The sequence below is a fragment of the Solanum stenotomum genome, chromosome 2 (genome assembly GCF_019186545.1).
Source record: "Solanum stenotomum isolate F172 chromosome 2, ASM1918654v1, whole genome shotgun sequence".
Taxonomy (NCBI): Eukaryota; Viridiplantae; Streptophyta; class Magnoliopsida; order Solanales; family Solanaceae; genus Solanum; species Solanum stenotomum.
Window position 1 is genome coordinate 4,454,188 of NC_064283.1, and position 23,605 is coordinate 4,477,792.

Genomic DNA, 23,605 nt, shown 5'->3' on the forward strand with positions numbered 1-23,605 from the left:
TCTTCGTTACAGCTTATATATATATATATATATATATATTTTTTTTTTTTTTGATGATTAAAACACATAATTTTAAAGTTGGAGGCAAAGGATGCTTGTCTTATAAACATCTCTGTTTACAATAACAAAAATAAAGATCACAACATTAAATGCAATAATAATTATGAAACTTATTTTATTTTACAATAAATAAGGACCACCAAAATATGTGATCAATGTAAGGACGATTAGTTGACAACTTTTATTGCATACTAAAGTTTTCTTTGGGAACGTTGCTTTCTCTGAATAGTGGAAGTGCAGTGTATATAGAAGTTGGAAATTAAGAACACGTAGATTATAATGATCGAATGATAAATTCTTGATGTTAAAATGTTTGTTTAATGTGATTAAGGAATAGAAGCATTGATGAGAAAAAAAGTAATGGATCTTATTATAAAACTCTGTGCTGTAGTCGTCTAATAATATCATCGGAAAATGTTGTATCATGTCTTATTTATCTTCAATCTTCACATGGATCGCCCTTTACTTCTAAACCCGAGTTTTGATCCATTATGTACGATCGGATGTTTATATTGTAAATTTACTATAATTTTTTATTTTTTTTAAATGGTTACTGTAATTAAAATAATCAAATAACATGTGAATGGATAATGAATATGTTTTTCCCCGCAGTTTTCGCATAAAAAATATATAATATGACAGCTAACAAGAATAAAGAATTGATGAAAATCTAAGGACTAGATTAATATGCCTGATATGTTTCCTTAAAAATCAAGACTATTAATTGGTATCCCTGCTTTAATAGATAGAGATTCATTGGAATAAGTTTTATGGTATAGAATCTATATATTTTATTGCTATTGCCTCTTATTTTGACAATAAATATTGCCAAGAAGTTGTAATATTTTCTTAAGCCTCCTATAGTATACTTTCTTCCTCTCATTTCACCTAGCGTCATTTGATTTGACACAACATTTAAGATTATTTTTCTTGAAATTTATGATTTAATTTATAACAATCTTTAGATATTTGTCTGATTATATATAATTTCATTAAGGATAAAAAACAAATCTTAGAGTTTAAATTATTTCATGTAAAAATGATCATAAATATCGCTCAACTTTTATTTAATAGCTAGGTGTATCCTTCGTTATACTAGCATAGTAAGTTATTCTTTTTTTTAAAAATGTATACTTTCATCTGATTTGAGGTTTTCCATCCAATTAAAGGGTACAACGGCGTCGGTAGCCTCTTGTCGATACTACTAGTCTTCTCGCTACCTACTAGAAAAATCCCATTTGTTGGGACTCCCTAACCTTTTCTGTCTATCTTTAGAAGTAGGGCGAGGGCCAGACATGAATCGGCGCCGGTACAAATGACCAGGTAGTATATCAAAGGGTAAAAACTAACTATTTTTTTTTGTTTCCCACCCGATGTGGGGTACTCACATTGGAGCCCGACTAAATCCGGATTCGCGCTGGAAAGTTCCCTATTGGGGGGTAAAACGCGCCCTAACAAAGGCGACTCGGTACCCAAGGAGGCTCGAACCCGAGATCTCTTGATTAAGGATTAAGGAGCACTTACCACTCCACCACAATTCTTATTGATGTAAAACTATCAAATTAAGTTGAGAGGTATTTTTTTACCATTTCCCCTGATTTTTAATTATGATAAAGACAACATTCTTTTTGAGACGTACTAATTCAAATTTCTAGAACCCAAAGAAAAGTCGAAGACGATGGTACTGACCTCATTATCCACGCCATTGACTAATGTCCTCCAACACAAGTTTTCCATTTAAACCCCAACAATGTAATTACCAACTCAACCAACACAAATTAAACACATTCACTTTCCCATTCACAATGGATCACACATTTTTGTATGCTCCTCTGCTCCTAGCTCTCTACATAATCACCAAACATTTTTTACGCAAATTCCATAATCATCCACCAGCTCCATTTCTAACTTTCCCAATTATTGGCCATCTTTATCTCTTCAAAAAACCTCTTCAACGTTCCTTAGCCAAAATCTCCGATCGACATGGCCCTGTTCTTCTCCTCCAATTCGGTTCCCGGAAAGTTCTTCTGGTTTCATCGCCGGCCGGAGCAGAAGAGTGTTTTACGAAGAACGATGTTGTTCTCGCAAATCGCCCTCAATTGATGGCCGGAAAACATCTAGGTTATAATTTTACTTCGATGGCTTGGAGTTCTTATGGAGATCATTGGAGAAATCTACGGAGGATTACTTCGGTTGAGATGTTTTCAACTCATCGTCTTCAAATGCTTCACGGAATTCGTGTGGATGAAGTGAAATCTATGGTTAAGAGGATTAATTCCTCTGCTATGGCTGAAAAATCTGTGGATATGAAATCCATGTTTTTTGAGCTGATGCTGAATGTTATGATGAGGACGATTGCAGGAAAAAGGTACAAATTAAATATGTGACTATTTCATCTAAAAATTTAAACATAAATTACTTTTTATTTATGGGTAAGGAGTTTATAGGACACGGAGAGTTGAATCCTCACTGATTAAGTGAAAGTTCAGGTAGTAATCATAGGTGGGTAAGAAAAATGGGGAAGAGATTACACAGTGAAGAATTGAATCCTTGAATCCTCACCAACAAGACTCCTGAATCCAATCAATTGAACTACTAAAATTTCACCCTTGGAAGGAGTTTATACCAATAAGATATATGCATATTTTATCGTGCTTACCTTTTCTAATTTAAAGTTTTACTTTGAAAAAAAATATACTTTTATTTACTTAATTATATTTTCAACAGGTACTACGGAGAGGACGTGGAGGATATTGAAGAAGCTACGAGATTCAGGGAAATGGTGCAGGAGACTTTCAGGATCGGCGGCGCGACAAATGTTGGTGACTTTCTGCCGTCGTTGAAGCTGTTGGTGAGGAAATTGGAGAAAAATTTAGTTGTGTTGCAACAGAACAGAGATGAATTTATGCAGGGGCTGATAAAAGATTGCAGAAAGAGACTGGAGAAAGACGGAACTGTTACTGATTCGGAGATCGAAGGGAAGAAGAAATCTTTGATTGAAGTGTTGTTAACACTGCAAGAAAGGGAACCAGAATATTACAAAGACGAAATCATCAGAAGCCTTATGCTTGTAAGTTGCTTCAATAATGCATTAATCCTAAAAAAATTAAATACAAGTATTTTTTTCTCTATTATTTATCGAATCGAAAATAACAAGGAATGGATTCTCCATGCTAATGTCTTCTCTTTAATTAACCTCGTTATATCAAACTTAACTAATGCAATTTACATCTATCTCCCGTATTGTTTGCTAGCTATTGTACATTAACATGTTTGTCCCTTGATCAATAAGTTTAGTACAAAGTTGAATGCCAATTTGGAGAATCCCATGGATGAAGACCTACCACTAGTCCACTACTAGCTAGTCAAACTACTTGCGTTTAAAAAAGGAAAAGAAAAATAGATAGATAAAGAGAGAGTCGTGTTCATAATAAGTTAAATTACTTACCTAACAAATAACATAAAAGAACCTTCTACAATACTTCTCAGTCCCAAATTACTATTTCACTTTTTCTTTTTTAGTTGTCTATAATTACATGTTATTTTGATAAATTAAGAAATGACAATTTATTTTTACCTACTATGCCTTTAATTAATTACTTTGAAAAAGATAGAATTTTTTGAAAATCTTAAGTTTTTAATTCATCCACTTTATAATTAATAGGGGTAAAATGGTAAACTTATTATGTCAATCATTATTTTCTTAATAAATATGTTAATTCAAAAATATACAAGTAATTAGGAACAGATGGAGTAGGTTAAATACTTTAATGGTACAAAGTGCAAAATTCTTTATTCGAGTGCCTATAATAAGTAAAATCCAATTTAAAACAGGCTGTATGATCCTTGGACAAATTTAATGTATTTTCAATTTGATTAATAGCCTATTAGATTAAACGCCACCGACCTATGATCCTTGTTTACTATTGGGTGGTCCTTGAGCTAGTGTACCACTCAAAATATTTATCATTTTTGTTGTTGTTGTACGTTCACGGTGGATCCAATATTTCCGTCAATGGTGTTCATACTTTAGAACAAGTAAAAAAAAAAAAATCTTATTGATCAGATTATCAAAATGGAATTATGACTTCTTCTTTTTTTTAACTTAAAAAATGGAACTGAACGTCACTTGGCTAGAACCCAGGCCTCCAGGGCGAATTTGAATAGCCTTAAACACTGGGCTATCTTTCTTTATTATGTCAAGAGTGTTCAACAATTAGTATATATCCAAAAATATCTCTATTTAACATGTGCTCGCGAAGATTTCCAATGAAGGTTGTTCATCTGACCACTTTTAGCTAGGTGTAGCTCTACCCTTGTGTATGTTTATCTAAAACTAAAATAAAATTAAATACTTAAAAACAATAAACTCGAAACTCGATTATTCGTAAGGATTTCATCTTTCATGTTGTTATTAATGTGTAAATACTTTTTATACTATTTGTGCATAAAACTTAAAAATCTTTTGATATTTGTAGGTACTATTAGCAGCAGGGACTGATACTTCAGCTGGGACAATGGAATGGGCTTTATCACTGATGTTAAACCATCCTGAAACACTGAAGAAAGCACAAGCTGAAATCGACGAATGTATAGGCCATGAACGTCTAATCGATGAGTCAGACATGAACAACCTACCTTACCTTCGTTGCATTATAAACGAGACGTTCAGAATGTACCCTGCAGGACCTCTGTTAGTCCCCCACGAGTCGTCTGAGGAGACCACTGTGGGAGGCTACCGTGTACCTGGAGGTACAATGTTGTTTGTGAATTTGTGGGCTATACACAACGATCCTAAGCTTTGGGATGAACCAAGAAAGTTCAAACCAGAAAGATTTGAAGGACTAGAAGGTGTTAGAGATGGGTACAAAATGATGCCTTTTGGTTCTGGAAGAAGGAGTTGTCCTGGAGAAGGATTGGCTGTTCGAATGGTTGCATTGTCATTGGGATGTATTATTCAGTGCTTTGATTGGCGACGGATTGGCGATGAATTGGTTGATATGACTGAAGGAACTGGACTCACCTTGCCTAAAGCTCAACCCTTGGTGGCTAAGTGTAGCCCACGACCTGTAATGGCTAATCTTCTTTCTCAGATATGAAAACAGAGTTCGTCTCAAACCACATGACCAAACTAGTATATTATTCATATTGGTCATCTATGTTGATGTATTCTAAAAAAGATAATCAGTTAAAATTCAGAGGAGTAATTGTTTTAAGTTCAACTGAAGCTATTACTAATTAACTTTCGACTTGAGCTATGTATAGATAAGCAGAGAAAATGATAAGTCTCTTTACCTACTGATAAATCCCCCGCACAAAAATCCCTCAGAACTCTCGAATAAACCCCATTTTGTAGGACTACTCTGAGTATGTTATTGTTGTTGTATATGAAGTTCCCCTGGATTATTCTCAACAACTTTACCTGCTTTTGCTTGCATGTGAAAAGATCCTTTTATCACCAAAAAAAGATGCACACAAGCCTTGCAAGACAAAGGATGAATTAGCAGATTTGTTCATAAGGTCAATTTTAGATGAGACTACAATCTACAATTCCTGATCCAAGAAGGAATGTTGAGAATATGTCTCAGGATATAATTATACTATGAAGTACGAAGATTGTTTTGAAATGAAGAAAACAATATAAAACTTAGTACATTTAGCATCTATAAAATAAGAAATGATACATCTTAATCAATAAATCAAAATATATTTCTAAATAATAATTTTATTTCATTTCTATTGCACTGAACGGATATTTGACACTAGATACACGAATTCGAACTAAAAAAAAAAATCAGTACGAAGAACTAAATAATAATCCCAACATTAGTTTAGTGAAACATGTGGGTTTATTATGTTTGCTTGTTATGTAGGTTTAGATTAAATACGTGCGTACCGAATAAATTTTTTATGTACTTCGGTGGCCATAAATATCAAATAGTTGATGGGTGGAACCAGAGGCGAATCTAGGATTTTTCGAATATAGGTGCATCAAGAAAAATGTATTAAGTGGGAATTGATCCGAACATGGGTGCACCAAGAAAAATGTATTAAGTGAGAATTGATCCTCAGTCCTCAAAGTCAAAAGCTCAACATTTAACCATGTGGACCAACTAGACTTTTTATAGTACTGGTGCAAGAATATAATATTATACAACTATTAGAAAATATATACATAAAATATCTAATTTTACGAAGAGACCACGGATTCGGGTGCCCTATTTTTTGCACCTAAATTCGTCACTGGGTGGAACCATATATTTTTCCGATTATGGAGAAGATTGTTGAGCGTGAAAATTAATGAATTCTAAAAAATATCGATATAAAAAGAAGGTGTAATAATATTGTCATTTGATTTTAACTCAAAACAAATAATATCAGACGATATTGAAAGACTATTTGAGCCAACATTTTCCCACCAGCCACCTCCTTCCTGTTTGGTGTTCTTGATGTAATTTTCCACATCAATACAAAGTCTTCCTCGAAAGTTCGACTAAAATGATATATTGATGTCGAAATTATAAGTACAAGATTATAACCAAATTAAATAAAAGCCAAGTCCTTAAACCCGTTATGAGTCAACTTCAATATTTACGTCGTGCGATTAATTAGGCTAACGTCCTCTAAGCTGAGGCAGATTTAAAATTTATACACATATATTTTAATTAAACATATTCGAAGAGAATTTAAAAAGGAGTGAGAGTTCACCAAAACCTTTCAATAACAAATACACATTATTTTTTTTAATCTCGACCAAGATACACATCAAATGAAATCGAACCCTCAACCAACATGCAACATGCAAGTAAGACTCTAATAGGCTTCATTTTTTCCACTAGATCAAAAGCCTTGTTAATGAATTTTTAAATTTTGAATTAAAGTATTAATCGCCAGAACATTTTTGAATTAAATTATAAATAAAGGATATTTTTATTCGTTTTCTATAATTTAAAGATATTTTTGATTTGTTCGTTATGATATACTCTTTCTTCCGTCATATTGACCTTTATTTTTCCTCTACGTGTTCTCTTTTTTTTTTTTTTTTTTTTTTTTTGTTATTTTCCTTTGGTAGTGAAAATTTCATATATGACATTTATTAGACTAATATTTTCAAGTTATAGTAGTAGAATAAAATTTTCAAGTTGTAACAATAAAAAATTTCAGGTTATAACATTTTATTAAATAAACAAAAATTAATTAATTATAAAAATATGTTTTGAAAAAAAATAAAAAGGATAAAAAATCGATTTTGAAAAAATAAAAGATAAAAAAGGAAAATAAATCGATTTTGAAGAAAAAAAAGATAAAAGCGGAAATAGGTTTTTTCCTTCAAGTGAAAATTTCATATATGACATTTATTAGACTAATATTTTCAAGTTATAGTAGTAGAATAAAATTTTCAAGTTGTAACAATAAAAAATTTCAGGTTGTAACATTTTATTAAATTAAAAAAAAAATTAATTAATTATAAAAATATGTTTTGAAAAAAATAAAAAGGATAAAAAATCGATTTTGAAAAAATAAAAGATAAAAAAGGAAAATAAATCGATTTTGAAGAAAAAAAAAGATAAAAGCGGAAATAGGTATATTAATAAAATTTGAATTGATTGATGATAATTATTAATTAGCATAAATTTAGGAGATTCAAACTAATTAGGAATATTTAGTTTCCTTAATTCACTCTAATCTGTTAAAATTAATTAAAAAGTATGATTTTATCCATTTTCTTCTACGTTACTCTCTATTCGTTTTTTTTTTCAGAATTGTTGTCACTGAAGAGTAAATCAAGTTTTTTTTTTGTTTGAAAAATACAGAAAAAAAGTTGATTTTTTTGTGATGGACAACTGCTTATCTCTATTAATTAAACATAGTGGTAGATGGAATCCTTCAGGTTGAATAAATGTTGGTATGAATAATTGGATGTCGACTATATACAATTTGGATACCAATTATATGGTATTCATTTTGATCTCCAATTAAATATCAAAATTAAACTGTTTATGTATCCAATTGTTATGTAGTTTGTATATAACTGATATCTAGAAATTTATATCCTATTGATATGCAGTCTGTATATAACTAGTATCCTGAAATTATGAGAGTCAATCTGTAATTCGTATGTAGTTGATAATTGACTTGAAGAAAACAATGCATATTCTATATCATTCAATACTTAAAACTGTATCAAAAACAAATATATATCGTTCAAAAGTTAAAAAGACATGAAATACTAAAGAGTCTAAGCTGCAATCAACTATCTCAAATTTGATCTCCGTAGTCTTGGTGTAGGATAATTGCTGGTATCTGGAGCATTTTCTTTGCTATGCGGGATCCATCAAATTTGCTAGCAACAGTCGACCAGTTACTTCACTCTCACTGATCGCGCCATCATCGTTCTTTGTTTTTCCGCATTGCCATCAACCTAGTTGGAGAAATTGAAAAAGAAACCTTCTTATTATAAAAAAAAAAAAAAAAAAAAGAAGAAGAGGTATTATAAGAAAATACCAATATCATACCCATATTAGTCATAATTTATACAAAAAAAAAAAGGGTGATTTAACAAACTACAATCAATTCACATAATTGGACCACTGATATCATACCATTTTTTGATAAAAATAATACACAACTTAAGTCAGCTTCATACCAACAATAAATCAATTTCATACAAATGTTAAAACACATTTCATACCATATTCATAAATCGTATATTAAGTCAGCTTTCATACCAATATTATTCATGTTTCCTCTAAACTGTGTACCAACTTCATACCAGATTTAAACAAGTTGCACACCAAATATAAGTAATACATCATACCATTTTTATACCAATTAATGCCAACATTAGACAAAATTCATACCATATTCATAAATCGTATATTAAGTCAACTTTCATACTAATAATATGCATAATATAACAATTTTAACAAAAAAACTACTAAATTGATTTAACCATATCCCATGTAGTAAAAAAACTCAATTAATGTTTGGAGGACTAATACAAGAAACAAATCATATAAATCTTTTCCTTTTGAAAAATGTACGAACAAAATCATGTAAATCATACATAAACAAGAATTTGTACAAACACCATACATCACATGCATAGATATATGCTATAAAATACAAATTGAAAGATCAAGATCATACCTTTTTGGTCTAAGCCAGATCAGTTACACCTGTGATCACAAACGACATATAATTCCTTTCTGTCAACTATTAACTCCTCATGAAAAATGTTCTTATTAAAAAAAAAAAAAAATCAGATTTGAATAAAACTAATAAAATTCATCACCTTCTCCCTTTAACATCCTTTTCCAACTTCATATCTTTAACAATTTTGGGGCAAAAACAGATAAACCCTTTCACTTTCACCTTCACTGAATTAAATTTCTGGTAAAATCGTCAGTCCCAAGAACAGCCAAATTAGAAAAACAAAACTTTTTCACATGAAAAGTCTCAAAGCACTCAACTCCAAAACAAGTCTTCCTGTAAACACAACAAAACCACAAAAAACCCTTTAAACCCTATTGAAAGTTCATGTCTCACAAGTAGAGATCTGCCCTTTTGTTTTGATTGTATGGAGAATATATTTCTCCTAATCAGTTTTTAGATGTTGAAAAATCGGCTTCAATAGAGTATGGATGACAGAGATGAAAGATGAATTTCTGTTTTTTTTTTTAACGTGAAATTGACGTGGGGTGAGGGATTTAGGTGGGGTGTGGAGGTGGGACTTGTAACTGTAAAAAAGGAATAGTAATCAATGTAAATCCCTATAATTGTGTAAGAGATAATTATGGGATATTCTTTATTTAAACAATTTAATAATAATATAAAATTATAAAAAATTACTTATTTAATAAAGTAAAATTTAATTAATTTATAAATAATTAGTGATATGTTATAATCCGTAATTAAACTGTTATTAGCAAGAATTTTTTAAAAGTAGATTTAAAATCTGTAATATTGACTCTTAAATGTGTATATGGGGTGATTTTTCCTTCAAAATTTCTCTTTATAATTATCTAATAATGAATTAAATAAAAATATTTTTTTGAACTAAATTATAAACGAAGAACATTTTTATTTATTTCAAAAAAAATATATTGGTGGTTAAAAATACAGAATATAATGGATCTAAATTCCCAATGAGTTTTGATGATTCTGTTGAGGTGGATACCCCTCAAATGTTAGGCAAGACGTGTCCTATGTTTCCTTCATTCCTCGACGCCCATAAAACTCTGCCTCCCCACAGTTACTGCACGTGTGCTTTTCTCCTTATTTTCTATTTTCTTAATACAATGTAAAATAGCCGTAGTTTCAAAAAATGTGGTGCGGTGGATGAGAAGATGCAGAGCAACATTGTAGTCGTGTATAATCATACATATATTTTATAATTGATAATATATAATATAGAGAAAATGGCCAAAATCCCCCCTAATCTATTATTGGATTTCCAACTACACACTTAAACTTCACGGGGGTCCTATCACCCTCCTGAATTGTATAAAATCAAAATTATTGTACCCCTAAAAAGCCACAACCACATTTATGTTGATGGGTGAAACTCACGCGTTTGACACGTGAAAATTTCATTAAAAAAGTTTTTCTTCAATTTTTTCATTATTCTTTACTCTTTTGTTCTGATTTTTCACCATCTCTCCAAACCCAAAAATATTTTCATCATTTTCTCCATTACTATAAACACCAAAGGTCTACCAATCACTACAATCTTGAAAAGGAGAAGATCGGCAATGATTTTGATTCCCATTTGTCATTCTGTCCACTACTTGATTGGTATTAATATCATTTTCATGAATGCATATGTTAATTTTCTCAAATTGGAGTTAATGAATACATATCAATGGAGGAAAGTTGAATGTGGGTTTCATCGAAAATTCAAAATTCTTCGTTGGTTTAGATTAAAATTACAAATTTGAAGCTCCGAAGAACCAAAAAAAGAATTTGCCAACCGAATTAACTTTGTGGGTTGACCATGTACAAGGATGATTAACAACTCCAATAATATCGATAAAAAATTGATTTTAAAAATTTCCTAATTCCATACACAAATTAGAATCAAGAGGAATACAAAAATTCTATGGTACATCCGGTGAAGATAGCAATGGCTGTAACGACGTAAAAGTGACGGGAGATGGACATATCTGGTCACAAAGAAGGAAGAGATTTCTATGAAGAAGAAATTAAAGAAAAGAATAAGGAAAAAATAAAAGATATATATTTACTAAAAAAAAGTTTTAATATTTTTTTCCGTGCTCATTCTCTCAGAGAGAGTGAAATACACTCACTTCGCCACATTAGCATTTACGGAGATGATAATTTCAGTTTTAAAAAGTTCAGGGGGGGTGATTGGACCCCCGTGAAGTTTAAGTGTGTAGTTGGAAATCCGGTAATAGATTGGGGGGGCATTTGACCATTTTCTCTATAATATATGTATGATTCATTCATAATAAATATATAATTAATATTGCCAATTAAAAATATAAAAGATGTGGTGTAGTGAATAAGAGAAGGTGGAACAACTGTGTTGTCGTGTATAATCAAAGGCATATCCAGGACTTCGGCTAGATGAGTGCACGATTACGAAAAATGTATCTTAAATATAAATTTGATCGATTTGACTTTTAGTTCGTAATATGAACAATTAAAGTTTAAAAATTATAGGTCCAAAATATATAATACTATTAGTTTTAAATTTTAATATACACATTTGATTTAATTATATAAAAGATTTACAATGCTAAATTTTTTAGGAATTCTCAGTGTAACACACTTGAAAATTTTGAAAGAATAAAGGAAAAAAACAAAAGAAAAATGAGTTGAAACGACAAAAGTGTAACTGATAACCAATTGGAAAAGTATTACTCAAAGAGACAAGATAGATATAAAATTTAAATTTTTATCCTCACTTAGAGAAGTGCACCCCATCATCATCGCATTATTATATGATACTTTGAACATGGGTTCACATATCTATATTTAAATATTTTTTAAAAAATATAACACTACTATATATGATCTAGAGAGGGGAGCATGGGTTCACGTGAACCCACGGCACCCCCTCTAGATACGCTTATGTGTATATATATATATGATTACAAATATTATAAGTGTAAACAGTTATACAAATAATAAAATTATATTATGTAAATTTCAAATTATACAAAAGTTATACAAATTATATTATACAAATTTTGAATTACACAAAGTGCGAATTATAAAAACTAAAAAGCTGAGCCACGTAATTGTAAATAAAGTAGATCACGAATTATAATTAAAACAAATTCTAGCTATGTTAACTAATTAACTAATATATGTTTACTTATACGCGTAATTTTTTGATGATCGGCTATTTGTGTGAAGATCGTAATTTATAGGGTCTGGTCTTTTGTTCTGCTTTGTGAGAATAGGTGGGCTTCTCCTTTAATATTGGGCTTCCACCCTGCGATAGCCCAAAAACTTAATCATGCCTTAGGAAACTGGTCATTAGGTGACAAGATCTCTGCTACAACATAGATATTAGTATGGACAAATTACTTAACTACACTCCTTTACTTACCTTAATATCCATTTATCCCTACTTATTTCAAAATTTTCAAAAATCCCTTATTTATCTATGTATCCCGCATGTATCTCGTGCACAACGCTATGTATCCCGCTATGTGGAATGTATCAAACGCTATGTATCTCGTGCACAATGATATGTATCCCGTGCACAACGCTATGTATCCCGCTATGTGGAATGTATCAAACCTAATGTATCCCATGCACAACGCTATGTATCCCGCTATGTGGAATGTATCAAACCTAATGTATCCCGTGAACAACGTTATGTATCCCGCAAACATCATTTTTAAGGGAGTTTTGGTAAATAGAAAACTAGAAGGGATAGAATGTTATTTAGTACTTATAATATGTGGTTCCTATAATTTATACTATTAGTATTACTAAAAAAAATATTAATTACTTAGATACATTTTACTTTGAAATATTACGTATTTTATCAGATTTTGGTGCCTCTAGATACATGTATATCGGATATATAAGGTCAAATTTAAGTGCAATTTATTCTAGATATATTGTATCCAAGTGGATTCACATGTATCTGGGATACATAACAAATCTCGCTCGCCACTCTCCCATGTATATAGTATCCGAGATACATGCAAATCACTTCAGATACATATAAATACATGTGTCTAATGTGTATCTAATGTATCTAAGATACATACGAATCTCGCTCGCCTCCCTATCCAATACGGCTTGCCTCTCTCCCTATGTATCTAAGTGTAAGATACGTAGGAAATTCTTAATTAGTGGTAAGATATGTAAGATTTTGAAAGTATAGGTAATAATAGTATATATGGTAGTAAAGTATGTCTAATTATGTAGTTTTTTCCCAAAAAATTTCTATTTGCTTTTGGCTTATGACTTATAATTCTAAGTTATGACTTTTGATTTTTTTTTTTGTTGTTATTTTGGCTTTGAGACAAATATTTATAAGCACTTTTTTTATTTTACCCAAATCATAAAACTGTTTTGAAACTATTTTGGCTTAAAACACTAAAATAAGTCAATTCAAACCGTTTTTTTAGTGGACTGTCGTGATTCTTAAGCTGAGTGTCTATTGAAAGCAACTTCTCTACTTGTGCTGTAAAGATAAAGGTTAAGTCTGCCAACATCTCATCTTCATCAGACCTCACTCGTAATATCATACGAGGTATGTTGTTGTCTTGTGGTAAAATGAAAGTTGCATGATTTTACTCTGTTCGTTTTAATTGTTTGTGTGATTTTAACTTGACATAAATACTGAAGAAAGTAAATAAGTTTTTTTGATCTTGTGGTTCTAAATTATAAATATGTAAAATATATTAAAATATCTTTTAATTTTGTAATCTTTAACATATTATGTGAAATATTAAAGTTAAAAAGTTGTTAAAAGGAAAAAAAAATACAATCCTTTAAAATAAACTAAAAAGAATGTTAGAGAAACAAATTGAAAACGATGGAGTATATGAGTAAACAAGAACCGTTCACCATTATTTGCCAACTTTAGTATCACTAGACTAGAACTAGAGGACACTTAATTAATTCCAAGATTTTTGACCTTGACTTTAGATTTTCTTTACCAAATAAATTCTATTTTCTACTTTCTACTATATTATAAAAGAGAGTTTAGGCCCAAGTATAATATATAATATTCAAGATTGGGACTTTTTTGAATATTATATATTATATTTATTATATAGTAGAACTTGGGCATAAACTCCCTTTTAAAATAATATAGAATATGTATATATATATATCAAAAATGGAAAAGTCCCAATCAAGGAAGCAACATATATCATTTACAAATGACTTAAAAAGCTTTAAAATATTTAAAAGCTATATAATAACATAGGTTGACTCTCAGAATTCTATCAAGCTCACATATATTGGGACAGAAAAAATAACACATATCATTTTAATATTACCAAAAAAGTATTATAAATAATAATAATTAATAACTTAAAATATCTGAAAGACATTTTAAAAGGGTTAATTTTGTAATTTTATCCATATCACATAAATTAGGACAAAGTGACCAGTAATGTACATTATTTCAAAGTTACATAAAAATATTATAAATCACAATAATTAATAACTTCAAACATTTTTAAAAAAAAAATATGAAAATTTGGATGACTCTCCAAATTTCATTTGTGTCACATAAATTGAGACAACAAAAATAACATATATTGGGTCCATTTTAATTTATTTGTCTTATTTTTTTTATATTTTTTCATATTTAAAAATTGCGTAAAAATACTATAAATCATGATAATTGACAACATAAAATATTTCAAAAATGTTGCATGTGGGTAGTCTTATTATGCCTTAAATAGCGTCAAAGAAAGTACATGTTTGTGATAAAAAAACTTATTCCTTTATCTACGCAAACACTCGCTTCAAAAACTCAGTTATTAGCCCCAAAACATACCATTTATATTATTCGGCCCGTGCATAGCACGATATGTATATATATATATCTCACAAATGGAAAAGTCCCAATCAAGGAAGCAACATATATCATTTACAAATGACTTAAAAAGCATTAAAAATTACAATAATTACCAATTTAAAATATTTAAAAGCTATATAATAACATAGGTTGACTCTCAGAATTCTATCAAGCTCACATATATTGGGACAGAAAAAATAACACATATCATTTTTGTATTACCAGAAAAGTATTATAAATAATAATAATTAACAACTTAAAATATCTGAAAGACATTTTAAAAGGGTTAATTTTGTAATTTTATCCATATCACATAAATTAGGATAAAGTGACCAGTAATGTACATTATTTCAAAGTTACATAAAAATATTATAAATCACAATAATTAATAACTTCATACATTTTTTAAAAAAATATGAAAAAATTTGGATGACTCTCCAAATTTCATTTGTGTCACATAAATTGAGACAACAAGAATAACATCTATTGGGTTCATTTTAATTTATTTGTCTTATTTTTTTATATTTAAAAATTGCGTAAAAATACTATAAATCATAATAATTGACAACATAAAATATGCTTTGAAAAAAAATACAAAAAATTTCACTGATTCTTCAAGTGAATCTATCGTAAAAATACTATAAATCATGATAATTGATAACATAAAATATTTCAAAATTGTTGTATGTGGGTAGTCTTATTATGCCTTAAATAGCGTCAAAGAAAGTACAGATTTGTGATAAAAAAAACTTATTCCTTTATCCACGCAAACAATCGCTTCAAAAACTCAGTTATTAGCCCCAAAATATACCATTTATATTATTGGGCCCGTGCATAGCACGGGCAACATTATCTAGTAAATAAAAGAAGACTTAGATTTGGTGAACAGTAACGAGCCCTCCCATTTCTTCTCATCCCTAATTCATCTTAAAGAAAAGTATAAAGAATTAAAGATCATGCACATCATGAGTACATCTTTGAAATTATTGACCAAATCTCGTAACTCAATAACAATAACAATATATTCAGTATAAAATTTAAAATTAAATGTCAAGATTTTTTTAATTCAATCCAAAAAATCTGGAATTTAAAATTCATGATGAGTAGAAGATTTGAATGATCGTTAATAAAGACACAACAAAGCTTAATAGGATACCACCTTTGCCATCGAACCAACTACCCATTCTTATATATTTTTAACTCAATCCAAACATATTTAGAATTTAAAATTTATGATGAGCAGAAAATTTGTGTAACCGTCACAACAAAGCTTAACAGGATTCCACCTTTGCCATTGGATTAACAACCCATTCTTATACTAATCCCAACTAGAAACTTATATGTTCAAAATTCTCAAAATAAATACAAGACTCGAGTAAAAGTTACTGAATTTTCGAGAACTCCAAATTAGACGTAAGAATCTCGTGAGGAAGGTTCATTGAATATGATAGACCCTACTTTCATAAATTTAATTTGATAATAACTTTTCAACATTTCATCATTCTAGAAAAGAAGTGATAGAAGCCAAAGAAAAAAAGGCAAGTGTGGAAGGAAATTTTTGGGTCCCTTTAACGCAAAGAGAAAATAAAATAAAACGTAGAGATTAGTTTATTGACTTTGAAATTAAAGCATCTATTGTTTTTGGCTCATTGCTAATGCCAATTTCCATGTTTTTACAAAAAAATAATGGTGGGTTCCTACCTAGGATTGAACCCTTAAGTTTGAGATAACAGATGCATTAAACAAGTTTAAAATTTAAATTTTATAAATTTAATTATTCAAATTTAAATAGTTGTTTTCATATATGTATATTTATATTGATTTTAGTTGAGTCGACTAACTTTACTTTATATGCATCACTGCTCAGAGTTTTTATTTTTTTTTTATTTTATTTTTTACGTGGCAGACTTATTTGACGTTAGCGTGTGAACATATTTATATTATGGCCTTATTTATTTATTATTTTTCTGGACAGCAAACAATTTTTAAAGTAAAAAGAAATCCCTCGTTTCTAATTTTTATCATCTATTTTAATATTAATATTCCTCGATTTATTTGATTCACATCTTTAACAGCTGATACATACTTTTCAGATTTAATTATACCACTGAAATTTTAGAAATGTTTATTTAAATTAATTATTATTATTATTATGTGTGAAAAAAATCCAGTCAAATGGTGGAAGACTTTGCGCAATACAGTTTTTCCTAAAAGAAGAAGAAAGAAAGTGGAAACTTCCATTATTCAAGGGTTAGACTGTGACCATTTGATAGTTCAAATGGATAAGTTGATTTAAATTTAAACGGATTGAAATAAATTGAATTAATACATAATTTATTCAAAAATTATCTAAACTAAAATAAATTGGATTGAAATGATCTAAAAAGCGGATCATATAATGTAGCATATTCAATTTTTACTAAGTTTTAGCTTTCTTTTGTTTGATCTTCTTATAATATGTAACATATCAAAGAAAAAAAAATCTCTTTTTGAAAAGATTTTTATGAGACAAATAATTTTTAATAGGCTAAAATAAATTGAACTAATAAATGAGCTGATTTATACTAGTGAGACATGCAATCTGTGTTATGTCTAAAATTTCCTATTAAAACATATTTTGCAATTTGAACCTCTTCGTTAGAGCTTCTATCTTTTGTTTTTTGATGATTAAAACACATAATTATAAAGTTGGAGGCAAAGGATGTTTACCATATAAACAACTCTGTTTACAATAACAAAAATAAAGGTCACAACATTAAATGCAATAATAATTATGAAACTTATTTTACAATAAATAAGGACCACCAAAATATGTGATCAACGTAAGGACGATTACTTGACAACTTTTATTGCATACTAAAGTTTTCTTTGGGACGTTGCTTTCTCTGAATAGTGCAAGTGCAGTTATGAGCCCGTTTTGATGGACTTAAAAAATGTAACTTTTAAGTCGATAATAAAAAATCAAACTGAAATGATTTTTAAGTCAAAAAATAAAAAGTAGGAGGAGACCTACTTTTAGTTTTTGACTTATTTTAAGTTATTTTTTACTTTGTCAAACACTTCCTAACTTATTTTAAGTCATTTTTGACTTATCTTAACATATTTTTATATTTGTCAAACACTTTCAGAAGTCAAAAATTAATTTAAAATTAAATTTGACAGCCAATCCAAACGCCCTATATATAGAAGTTGGAAATTAATGAACCTAAACAATACATGTGGTGGCTAGTACAGTCATATAAATTGTTAATTACTCCACTAGTTTATTAGTTATTCCAAAACACTTGAATTAGATGAAATACTTATCCACATCGGTGTTAATGTGATTTAAGGAGACGTAGATTATAATGATCGAATTATAAACTCTTGATGTTAAAATGTTTGTTTAACGTGATAAAGGAATAGAAGCAGTAAATGAAATAATTGATGAGAAAAAAGTAATGGATCTTCTTATTAAACTATCTGTTGTAGTCGTCTAACAACATCATTGAAAATTGTTGCATCATGTTTTATTCATCTTCAATCTCCACATGGATCGCTCTTTAATTTATCTAGCTTCTAAACCCGAGTTTTGATCTATATGTACGATCGGATGTTTATATCGTAAATTTATTATAATTTTTTTTTGAAATGGTTACTGTAGTTAAAATAATCAATGTGAATGGATAATGGATATATTTTTCCCTGCAGTTTCCACATAAAAAAAAATATAAATATGACAACTAACAAGAATAAAGAATTGATGAAAATCTAAGGACTAGATTAATATGCCTGATATGTTTCCTTAAAAGTCAAGACTATTAATTGGTATCCATACTTCAATAAAATAGATAGAGATTCATTGGAATAAGTTCTGTGGTATAGAATCTATATATTTTATTGCTATTGCCTCTTATTTTGACAATAAATATTGCCAAGAATTTGTAATATTTTCTTAAACCTTCTATAGTATACTCTCTTCCTCTCATTTCGCCTAAGTGTCATTTGATTTGACATAACATTTAAGATTATTTTTCTTGAGATTTATGATTTAATTTATAACAATCTTTAGATATTTGTCTGATTGTAAATAATTTCATTAAGAATAAAAAGAAAATATAGGAGTTCAAATTATTTCTTGGAAAAATAGTCAAAATATCGCTCAACTTTTATTTAATAGCTAGCTTTATTCTTCGTTATACTAGCAGAGTAGGTTATTTTTTTAAAAAAAAATGTATACTTTCATCTGATTTGAAGTTTTCCATCAACGATGGTATGAATGACTAGATAATATAACAAAGGGTAAAACTAACTATCAACTTAAGTTGAGAGGTATTTTTTATCGTTTCCTCGATTTCTAATTATGATAAGACAATATTCATTTTGAGACAGACAAGTCTACGTCAATGGTAAAACATAACTGACCTCATTATTTAACGCCATTGACTAATGTCCCCCAACACAAGTTTTCCATTTAAATCCCAACAATATAAATGCTAACTCAACCAACACAAATTAAACACAATTCACTTTCCCATTCACAATGGATCACACATTTTTGTATGCTCCTCTGCTCCTAGTTCTCTACATTATCACCAAACATTTTTCACGCAAATTCCATAATCATCCACCAGCTCCATTTCTAACTTTCCCAATTATTGGCCATCTTTATCTCTTCAAAAAACCTCTTCAACGTTCCTTAGCCAAAATCTCCGACCGACATGGCCCTGTTCTTCTCCTACAATTTGGTTCCCGGAAAGTTCTTCTGGTTTCATCGCCGTCGGGAGCAGAAGAGTGTTTTACGAAGAACGATGTTGTTTTCGCAAATCGCCCTCATTTGATGGCCGGAAAACATCTAGGTTATAATTTTACTTCGTTGGCTTGGAGTTCATATGGAGATCATTGGAGAAATCTACGGAGGATTACTTCGGTTGAGATGTTTTCAACTCATCGTCTTCAAATGCTTCACGGAATTCGTGTGGATGAAGTGAAATCTATGGTTAAGAGGATTAATTCCTCTGCTATGGCTGAAAAGTCTGTGGATATGAAATCCATGTTTTTTGAGCTGCTGTTGAATGTTATGATGAGGACGATTGCAGGAAAAAGGTACAAATTAAATCTGTAACGTTTAAACTGAAATTACTTTTTTTATTTCTTCAATTGTGTAAACGTGTTCTTATTTGTGCATGCCTCATTATACATGTATATGTGAAGTAAGAAAAATGGGTAAGGAATTTATAGGACACGGAGAATTGAATCCTCACCGATAAGGTGAAAGTTCAGATAGTCATCATAGGTAATGGGGACGAGATTACAAAGTGGAGAATCGAACCCTCACTATGGGAAGGAGGTTCAATTAAATCTTATACCAATAAGATATATGCTTATTTTATCGTGACTACCTTTTCTAATTCAAAATTTAACTTTGAGAAAAAATATACTTTTATTTACTTAATTATATTTTCGACAGGTACTACGGAGAGAATGTGGAGGATATTGAAGAAGCTACGAGATTCAGGGAAATGGTTGAGGAGACTTTCAGGATCGGCGGTGCGACAAATGTAGGTGACTTTCTGCCGGCGTTGAAGCTGTTGGTGAGGAAATTGGAGAAAAGTTTAGTTGTGTTGCAACAGAACAGAGATGAGTTTATGCAGGGACTGATAAAAGATTGCAGAAAGAGAATGGAGAAGGACGGTACAGTTACCGATTCAGAGATTGAAGGGAACAAGAAATCACTGATTGAAGTATTGTTAACACTGCAAGAAAAGGAACCAGAATATTACAAAGATGAAATCATCGGAAGCCTTATGCTTGTAAGTCACTTCAATATTGCATTAATCCTAAACTTCTCAAGTACAATTTTTTTTTTTTCTATGGATGTAATTTATCGAATAGAAATTGATAGTGGATCGGTTCTCCCTGCTAATGCAGTTAAACTCATTATACGGATTTATCTAGTGCGATTTACATCTACGATATAATTTGAGAGCTATTGTATAGCAACAAGTTTGTCCCTTTGATCAATAAGTTTAGTACAAAGTTGAATGCCAATTTGGAGAATACCATGGATGAAGACCTACCACTAGTCAAACTATATGCGTTTAAAAAAGGAAAAGAAAATAGATAGATAAAGAAAGAGTATTGTTCATTATAAATTAAATTTGTTCTCCAATAGGTTAAATTACTTTAATAGTACAAATTCTTTATTCGAGTGTCTATAACTCAATAGGTAAAATCCAAATAAAAAAGGAAAATAAATCATTGTATTAGAAGTAATGTGTTGAAAATATTGTAATTCCAATTTGGAAAGATAGGATTTGGTGTAGAAAAATTTAATGTATTTTCAATTTGATTAATAGCCTATTAGATGAACATTGGTCAAATATTCCCTTAGCAAATAATCGATTAAGCGCAAATGACGCCACTATTACTCAAAATATTTATCCTATGACTTTTTTGACTTCGAAATAAACAAGGATTTTTTCTTTGAAACATAAGGCTGTAGTTGGTTGTTGTATCAATTTGAATTAAACACTTGTAGGGTCCAAAACAATTGTGTCCCATTTATTGTATGAAAAAAATCTTATCAAAATTCGTACGGATTTCTCATTTAAAATTTGAAGTATGTTCTTTCTAGAACTACAATAAAATAAAATACTTTATCTGGATTTCATCTTTCATGTTGTTATTCATGTGTAAATATTTTTTATATTGTCGGTGCATAAAACTTAAAAATATTTTGATATTTGTAGGTACTATTATCAGCAGGGACTGATACTTCAGTTGGGACAATGGAATGGGCTTTATCACTGATGCTAAACCATCCTGAAACACTGAAGAAAGCACAAGCTGAAATAGACGAACGTATAGGCCATGCACGTCTAATCGACGAGTCAGACATGAACAACCTACCTTACCTACGCTGCATTATAAACGAGACGTTCAGAATGTACCCTGCAGGACCTCTGTTAGTCCCCCACGAGTCGTCTGAGGAGACCACTGTGGGAGGCTACCGTGTACCTGGAGGTACAATGTTGCTTGTGAATTTGTGGGCTATACACAACGATCCTAAGCTTTGGGATGAACCAAGAAAGTTCAAACCAGAAAGATTTGAAGGACTAGAAGGTGTTAGGGATGGGTACAAAATGATGCCTTTTGGTTCTGGAAGAAGGAGTTGTCCTGGAGAAGGATTGGCTGTTCGAATGGTTGCATTGTCATTGGGATGTATTATTCAGTGCTTTGATTGGCGACGGATTGGCGATGAATTGGTTGATATGACTGAAGGAACTGGACTCACCTTGCCTAAAGCTCAACCCTTGGTGGCTAAGTGTAGCCCACGACCTGTAATGGTTAATCTTCTTTCTCAGTTATGAACAGAGTTCGTCTCAAACCACATGACCAAACTAGTATATTATTCATATTGGTCATCTATGTTGATGTATTCTTAAAAAGATATGAGTTAAAATTCAGAGTAATTGTTTTAAGTTCAACTGAACCTATTACTAATTTACTTTCGACTTGAACTATAGATAAGCAGAGAAAATGATAAGTCTCTTTACCTACTGATAAATCCCCCGCACAAAAATCTCTCAGAACTCTTGAATAAACCCCATTTTGTAGGACTACTCTGATTATGTTATTGTTGTTGTATATGAAGTTCCCCTGGATTATTCTCAACAACTTTACATGCTTTTGCTTGCATGTGAAAAGATCTTTTTATCACCAGAAGTTCTATTCTTAAGAATATACATTTTCTTTACTGGTACTATCAGTAAGATTTTTGATAGAACGACATGTTTAGATTGTTACTTACCAAGATTACTACATAGTATAGGCAGTTAATATTGACTACTTATACCTTATCCTGGATATTGTATCTTTCAAACTCATTGGACAAGACCGCCTAACTAATGAATATGGTTTGGCTCAACTTCCTTACATCGGATGCATCATCAATGAGCACCTCACTTTTCATCAGAAGAGTGTGAAGTTGCAGGCTATCAATGCTTTGAGTTGGAAAATCCCAACCGCGGAACATTGATATGTGCAAAGGAACTGCATTCACAAAAGGTTCAGCCTCTATTGGCAAAATGTTCTCCACGTCCACGATCAAATATGATCAAACTTCTTTCTGAACTATAATTCTATCCATAATTTTACCACATCATTTCCAAGAGAAAAAGCATTTTCAGATTCCAACTTCTTTATTCTTTCGTTCTAGTGAGTTGGTGAGGAAATATTATGACAAGTATGAGAAACAGTGACAGATGGTGGCAAAATTTTCATGCACAAAATAGTTTGTACCTGCACAAAGTAGAGATAACAAAGGAACATCTTTGTGGAGTGGATTCAGTTCCTAGATCACCAACTATAGCCTATGCTCTGTTCTGTGTAAATATTGTACACCAAAGACAACCAAACAAGAAATGACAATGAACTCCAATTTATTAAGCATTAAAATAGTAGTTTATGGAACTCCATATGGAAGGAATGACATGAAAGTAACCATAATACTGCAAGTGTCCGTATGTTGACAAAGGATAA

The 23,605-nt window shown here is 30.4% G+C and overlaps 1 protein-coding gene across 4 annotated transcripts; it reads left to right on the top strand.

Moving 5' to 3' along the window:
* The first annotated feature begins 1,818 nt into the window (after positions 1–1,818).
* LOC125857140 (cytochrome P450 81Q32-like) lies at positions 1,819–22,631 on the top strand. 4 transcript variants are annotated; one of them, XM_049536820.1, is made up of 4 exons: positions 1,819–2,181; positions 19,921–20,167; positions 20,532–20,874; positions 21,814–22,631. In XM_049536820.1, the coding sequence occupies exons 1-4, from the start codon at positions 1,866–1,868 to the stop codon at positions 22,432–22,434; spliced, it is 1,527 nt and encodes a 508-aa protein (XP_049392777.1). In that variant the 5' UTR covers positions 1,819–1,865; the 3' UTR covers positions 22,435–22,631. The 4 variants fall into 4 exon arrangements, with proteins under 4 accessions (XP_049392777.1, XP_049392778.1, XP_049392776.1 ...); XM_049536821.1 differs by lacking the exons at positions 19,921–20,167; positions 20,532–20,874 and adding exons at positions 2,788–3,130; positions 4,539–4,694 and having other exon boundaries at positions 1,821–2,428; positions 21,970–22,631; XM_049536819.1 differs by lacking the exon at positions 19,921–20,167 and having other exon boundaries at positions 1,821–2,428.
* The last annotated feature ends 974 nt before the right edge of the window (positions 22,632–23,605 follow it).

Coding starts and splice junctions, on each gene's coding strand:
- LOC125857140 (XM_049536820.1), top strand. CDS start 1,866: ATGGATCACACATTTTTGTATGCTCCTCTGCTCCTAGCTCTCTACATA. Junction 2,182..19,920: donor GATGGCCGGAAAACATCTAG/GTTATAATTTTA, acceptor GAAAACATCTAG/GTTATAATTTTACTTCGTTG. Junction 20,875..21,813: donor TCATCGGAAGCCTTATGCTT/GTAAGTCACTTC, acceptor TGATATTTGTAG/GTACTATTATCAGCAGGGAC.